The sequence below is a fragment of the Scomber japonicus genome, chromosome 1, assembly GCF_027409825.1.
Source record: "Scomber japonicus isolate fScoJap1 chromosome 1, fScoJap1.pri, whole genome shotgun sequence".
Taxonomy (NCBI): Eukaryota; Metazoa; Chordata; class Actinopteri; order Scombriformes; family Scombridae; genus Scomber; species Scomber japonicus.
The window spans coordinates 37,677,229-37,684,188 of NC_070578.1; the positions used below are offsets into that span (position 1 = coordinate 37,677,229).

Sequence of the window (6,960 nt, forward strand, 5' to 3'; positions counted from 1 at the left end):
CTACTACTTCTACTTCTTCTACTACTACTACTACTTCTACTACTACTACTTCTACTTCTTCTTCTTCTACTGTTTTTTGTTTTTTTTTTGCTCAAGGAAACATTTTTGAATTGAAGACCACACATCTTTGCTTCAGTTTAAGCAAAAAGCTGCCATGTTTAGATGAGCTATGTATCAACACTACAACCTGTTTCCTTTCAGCTACATTCTTCTTCTACTACTTCTACTACTACTTCTTCTTCTACTACTGCTTCTTCTACTACTTCTTCTTCTACTACTTCTACTACTACTTCTTCTTCTTCTACTACTTCTACTACTACTTCTTCTTCTACTACTACTTCTTCTACTACTACTGCTTCTTCTACTACTTCTTCTTCTACTACTGCTTCTTCTACTACTACTGCTTCTTCTACTACTTCTTCTTCTACTACTGCTTCTTCTACTACTTCTTCTTCTACTACTTCTACTACTACTTCTTCTTCTACTACTTCTACTACTACTTCTTCTTCTACTACTGCTTCTTCTACTACTTCTTCTTCTACTACTTCTTCTTCTACTACTGCTTCTTCTACTACTTCTTCTTCTACTACTTCTTCTTCTACTACTTCTTCTTCTACTACTTCTACTACTACTTCTTCTTCTACTACTGCTTCTTCTACTACTGCTTCTTCTACTACTGCTTCTTCTACTACTTCTTCTTCTTCTTCTTCTTCTTCTACTTCTACTTCTACTTCTACTACTACTACAACTTCTTCTTCTACTCCTACTTCTTCTTCTACTTCTTCTACTTCCTCTACTACTATTACTACTTCTACTTCTTTTACTACTACTACTTCTTCTACTTCTTCTTCTTCTACTGTTTTTTTTTTTTTTTGCTCAAGGAAACATTTTTGAATTGAAGACCACACATCTTTACTTCAGTTTAAGCAAAAAGCTGCCATGTTTAGATGAGCTATGTATCAACACTACAACCTGTTTCCTTTCAGTTACATGATGAGATGTCCAAGATTGTCACTAAAGTGCTGGACAACTATCCAGGAAACAACTCCACCACCGAGCAGGCCTGGGACTTCATCCAGAGGAATGTGAGTCTGATTCATGCTCATCCTCTTTCAATCTGTTTTTTATACTAAATTAAAGCTGCTTTTTTAAAATGATTACATAAATATAAACTTGAACTTGAACTTGAAAGTGTTTGTCATTAATCTTTTGAATACTTGAGTCTTCCAGATGTTTAATGGACACTTTTTAATATGTTTCCAATACAAATGAAACCTTTTAAAATCCCATGAAGTCACCAGTTAATAATAAAGACATGGAGTTATTTTAAGTGGATATATGGACATTAATAGATTGGATTTTAATGGATTTGTAATGGATTACATTATTGCTCATGTTAAGAGTTTAAGGGGTAATAAGTTAATTAATTTTCATGGTCTTTTGGTCTTAATGTCTTTTTAATACTTTAAATCTGTGATGTTTAATGTTTGTAGTTAACCTTCCTGTCGTCAAATGGACCCCGTCTGTTTTGACTGTTCCTTCATTCCTTCCTTCCTTCCTTCTTTCCTCTGTCCTCCTTACCTTCCTCCTTTCCTTCCTTCCTTCCTTCTTTCCTCCTGTCCTCCCTCCCTTCCTTCCTTCCTTCTTTCCTCCTGTCCTCCCTCCTTTCCTTCCTTCTTCCTCCCATCCTTCCTCCCTCCTTCTTCCTCCTTTCCTTCCTTCTTTCCTCTGTCCTTCTTTCCTTTCTTCTGTCCTTCCTTCCTTCTTTCCTCTGTCCTTCCTTCTGTCCTTTCCTTCCTCCCTCCCTCTCTCCTTCCTTCCTTTCCTTCTTTCCTCCTTCCTTCCTTCCCCCTCCCTCCCTCCTTTCCTTCTATCTTCTTCCTTATTTCCTTCCTTCCTTCCTTCCTTCTTCCTCCCTTCCATCCTTCCTCCCTCCCTCCCTCCTTTTCTTCCATCCTTCCTCCCTCCCTGCTTTCCTTCCTTCTTCCTTCCTTCCTTCCTTCTTCTTCCCTTCCTTCCTTGACTCATGGACAACAGGAGGGTTAAGGCCGAGGCCATTAGAATATTATTAACATTAAATAATGTTGTAAACTCTTTTTAAATGGTGACTTATCTGAAATAAGAATCAGAAAACAATATGAATTATAAAATAAAGCTGCAAGAAACATGAATTTTGACCTTTGAGGATAACAATAGACGGTTCCCTGGTTTTGGTGTCTGTGTTCGGGTTCAGTTTCAGTTAGCCGGCCGAGCTGCCAAACTCTGAATCTTAACATCTGACAGGAACATTTTTCTGCCTCCTTAAGTCAACAAATTGACTTTAACCCATAATCGACGATGCATTTTCATTCCTGTCTGACGAGCCGCTCGAATCCAAACATCCTTGAAATGTGGTTTTGGTGGGCTGCTGCTGCTGCTGCTGCTGCTGCTTGATCTCTTTTCACTCACGCTGCCGACCTCCGTCCTGCCGTCTGTGTTGTAGATGCATTGCTGCGGCTGGAACAACTATGAAGACTGGAACGGGAACATGATCGTCACTAACAGCTCTCGGCTGCTGTTTCCCTGCTCCTGCCAGAACATCTCCCTCATCACCGGGAACTTCTCCGACAGCGGATTCTGCGAGGCTCAGACACCCGAATGGCCCGTATACGACACGGTAAACTGTGTTTTCTGTTTATTCTCACCTTATGTAATCCTCATCATGTCCCCAGGTCAAGGAAGGGAGGGAGGGAGGGAGGGAGGGAGGAGGAGGAAGGAAGGAAGGAAGCAAAGCAGGAAGGGAGGAGAAAGGGACGAAGGAAGGAAGGAAGGAAGGAAGCAAGCAAAGCAGGAAGGGAGGGTGAAGTAAGGCAGGCAGGAAGGAAGGAAAGGAGTAAGGAGGGGGGAGGAAGGAAGGAAGGAAGCAAAGCAGGAAGGGAGGAGGAAGGGAGGAAAGACGGAAGGAAGGAAGCAAAGCAGGAAGGGAGGAGGAAGGGAGGAAAGACGGAAGGAAGGAAGCAAAGCAGGAAGGGAGGAGGAAGGGAGGAAAGACGGAAGGCAAGAATGAGGAAGGAAGGAAAGGAGTAAGGAGGAGGAAGGAATGAAAGAAGGAAGCAAATCAGGAAAGAAGTAGGAAGGGAAGAAAGACGGAAGGAAGGAAGCAAAGCAGGAAGGGAGGGGGAAGGAAGGCAGGAATGAGGAAGGAAGGAAAGGAGTAAGTAGGGGGGAAGGAGGAAAAGAGGGAGGAAGGAAGGAAGTGATGAAAGAGGTATGGAAGGAGGAGGGAGCAAAGAAAGTGGGAAGGAGAGGAAGAACGAAGAAAGGGAAAAAAAAAGGAGAAAAAAAAATTAAAGGAATAGGAAGGAAGGAAGGGAGGGAAGGAAGGGAGGAACAGTCAAAAGAGACAGGGTCAATGTGACCCGGGAGGAGGACAGGAGGGTTAAAGGATGAGCGGATGGAGAGACTCGGACTGATCATGTTCTTGTGTCTGAATATCAGGGTTGTGCTGTCAGCGTGGAGAGCTGGCTCATCACCAACATCTGGGTCGTCCTGGGCATCTGCCTGGCCGTCGCTCTTATTGAGGTACAGCAGCAGCATCACTCTAACATAGAAACACATCATTACCTTTTGATTAACCCTTTCATGCATGAATGTAGCATGCCACCTTTACCCCTGTGGAGTTATCTGCAGAGAAACGAGGAGAACAGATCAGAAACCAAAGTCAATTCATCTTTTTGAGTCACCACAACACGTCTTTTAATGGTGAAATGATGCGATATGATCAGGAAGGAACCAGGCGGGGAGTTCCTGTCCTCTGAAATGAGGCCAACGTGGAAGTAACTTAGAGCTGCATTCTATCAAAAGGCCACCAGGGGGCGACCGTCTCTCTACAAGTCAATGGAGAATTCACCAACTTCTCACTTGATTTCTAACCTCAGTAAACGTTTTCAAAATGTGTTTATGGTCTCAATCGCTAGTTTAAAGCCTTCTTCAATGCAGTATGATGTTCATTTGGGACATTTTGGCCTCCCTGATTTTATATGTGACGATAAAGCAGGGTATGCATTAGGGCGTGGCTACGTCCTGATTGACAGGTTGATTGACCAATGTCCTCGAGATCCAGCCCTCGCAACCATAGCAACCTCCCCGCTCCGCCCATGGCTCCGCCTCATGCCCATATAAGTAGACTCCGTGTTTTTATTTTTCCCAGCATGCACCTGAAATTTTCAAGATGGCCGCTGCCTAGATTTGAAACTATTGGCTTCCGAGCAGCAGTCCACAAACCAATGGGTGACGTCACGGATGTTACGGCCATTTCTTTTATACAGTCTATGGTTAAAACTCTTGATAATGAAGGAACATGTGATGAAGTAAAAACAGACATAAACTATAGAAAACAACCAGGAAATAAAATAGAATTAAAATAAAGATAGTCCACGTAGTAAAAACAGGCTAAAACATGTTCAAATTATGTTTTTTGAAGAGTTTTGATGTGTGTTGTTTTGTGTTTTGTGTTGCAGCTGCTGGGGATGAGCCTTTCCATCTGCCTGTGCAGGAACATCCACACAGCAGATTACAGCAAAGTGCCAAAGTTCTAGTAGATCGACAGAGAAGCCGATGACGGCGAAGATCCACACCAACAAAGAAGAGAGTAAAAGTGATTTTTTTTGACTTTTTTTTTCTTTTTTTCTCCACCTTGTATTAGCTGAAACATTTTGTCCAAATGTAAAATACTGTAATGTGTGTTTTGCTTTTTTTTTTCTTTTCTTTTTGTTGGATTCTTCTTCTTCTTCTTCTTCTTTTGAGGCACTTCCATCTGTTTCCTTTTTTTTTTTTTTTTTTAAATCAGCCCAGTTTTCCTTGGAGCACTTTAGAGACTTTCTTTTTTTTCTTTTTTGGATCAGAGAGCGATGCTGATAAATGGTTTTTGAAATGTTGGATTTGATGTTTAAAAGTAAGAAATGATGGTGATGGCTGCGGACGGAGGAAACGTGCTCTCAGGCTCAGATCAGAGTGTCGCTGGTGTACATTTATAAAGACGGATTCTTGTTCATTTTCGCCTCAATTTTAGTTTCCCAGAAAAAATCCTGAAGAGAAAGATTCATACATATTTTGGGCGATTTGGCACGACAACTGGAAAACAGTGTGGTCTCTGTGTGTGTGTGTTTTCCTTTCTTTTCTTTTCTTTTTTTTAATTTTTATACACCAGCGTTTTTGAGTTATTGTGAAAATGTTTTTAGTACTTTGTATATAATTTTTAGACATTTTATTTTATGTGAGTTTGAATCCAAAATCTGTCTTTTGAATTTTTTAAAGTTCAAATTTCTGGTTGTTTTTTTTTTTTTTTCATGTTTTCTTAATTTTTCTGGAAATAATAGAAATAATGAGGTACTAAAGAAAAAAGGAAAAAAAAAAAAAAAGTTATGACTCCCAAAAGTGTCACTCCCAGTTTACGATTGTCTTTTAAGGACAGGCAGAAACTTCTTTTTTAACCTTCCTGTCGTCCTCCCGGGTCAAACCCCGTCTGTTTTGACTGTTCCTTCCTTCCTTCCTTCCTTCCTTCCTTCCTTCCTTCCTTCTTTCCTTCCTCCATCCCCATTTCTTCCTTCCGTCTGTCCTTCCTCCCTCCTTCTCTCTTTCTTTCCTTCCTCACTCTTTCCTCCTGCCCTTCCTTCTTTCCTCCCTTCTTCTTTTCCTTTCTCCCTCCCTCCCCCCTCCTACCTTCCTCCCTTCCTTCTTTCCTTCCTTCCTTTCCTTCCCTCCCTCCCTCATTCCTTCTGTCCTTCCTTCCTTCCCTCCTTGCTACCTCCCTCCCTCCTTCCTTCTTTCCTCCTGTCCCTTCCTTCCTCCCTCCTTTCTTCCTCCTTCCTCCCTCCTTTCCTCCTTTCTCCCTCCCTCCCTCCCTCCCTCCCTCCCTTCCTCCTCCTTTCCTTCCTTCTTCCTCCCTTCCTTCCTTGACTCGAGGACAACAGGAGGGTTAAAGGTAGCTCATCAAGTTCCTCTATAAGCCCAGATTCTTCCTAATTTAGTGTTTGAAGAGTGAAATGTTTCTTTTAACCACTTTTTTTGAAATATGTGAACTTTTGAGTGTTGAGGAAAGGGAAAGAAATTTTTAAGTTGTATTTTGGAGCAGAGGAAATATTTTTTTTTGGGGGGGGGGGTAGATCCATCCGTCCTGGAAAGTGAAATTTGTTTATACAGCAAAATCATTTTGAGATTCAATTTATGTAAAATTTTTAACTTTAAGCCAATATCTTTGTTGTTTTTAGAAATGTACAAATACGCCACCACCCTTGTTTCCTTTTGTATGTACAGTCTGTATTTCACTTTAACCTTTATAATGAATGGTTCCTACCACAGGAAAAAAAAAAAAGGGTACATCTGTTTATAAGTAGATGGACTTCTGGTAGCTAGCTGGATTAGTTAATTGTGTACTCACAACATTCATTCTGTTTCATTTTGCCAATAAACTGATTACAATATTTTGTCTGTCTAAGATCAGTCATTGCTGCAAAAATCACATCCAAGTTGAGCTGCGTTCATAATGTCAGAAAACATAAAAAATAAATCTCAGTGCAAGTCTTAAAGAAAGATAGATAGATAGATAGATAGATAGATAGATAGATAGATAGATAGATTATTGATCATTCACAGGAAATTGCTTGGTTTACAGTAGGGATGGAAATCTCCATCCCCAGGACGATATGATATGCATCTCGATATGTAGGCTACGGTACGATACACATGAAGCATCTAACGATTCAGTAGTATGATATGATTTATCTTCCTACCATGATTCAATCATGATGCAATCACGATTCAAAAACAATGCAAATCTGCGCAAATTCGACTCAACTTTATTGTTCCTTTAAGAACATAAGCAGTACCATACTTCTCATCATTAACCTCTTAATACACGCCCCTATTTTTATGTTGTTAGCCTAAACGACATGCCCAAGCTGTGAGCAGCACAGATCCACA

General features: G+C 40.8%; 1 protein-coding gene across 1 annotated transcript in view; it reads left to right on the top strand.

The window, feature by feature from the left end:
- LOC128365612 (CD82 antigen-like) overlaps positions 1-6,452 on the top strand; it is a 23,478-nt gene extending 17,026 nt beyond the window's left edge. The window contains exons 4-7 of the mRNA XM_053326280.1: positions 987-1,085; positions 2,483-2,656; positions 3,478-3,561; positions 4,500-6,452. Of these exons, the coding sequence (XP_053182255.1) occupies positions 987-1,085; positions 2,483-2,656; positions 3,478-3,561; positions 4,500-4,577 (435 nt within the window). The 3' untranslated portion in view covers positions 4,578-6,452. The remainder of the gene's footprint in view (positions 1-986; positions 1,086-2,482; positions 2,657-3,477; positions 3,562-4,499) is intronic.
- The last annotated feature ends 508 nt before the right edge of the window (positions 6,453-6,960 follow it).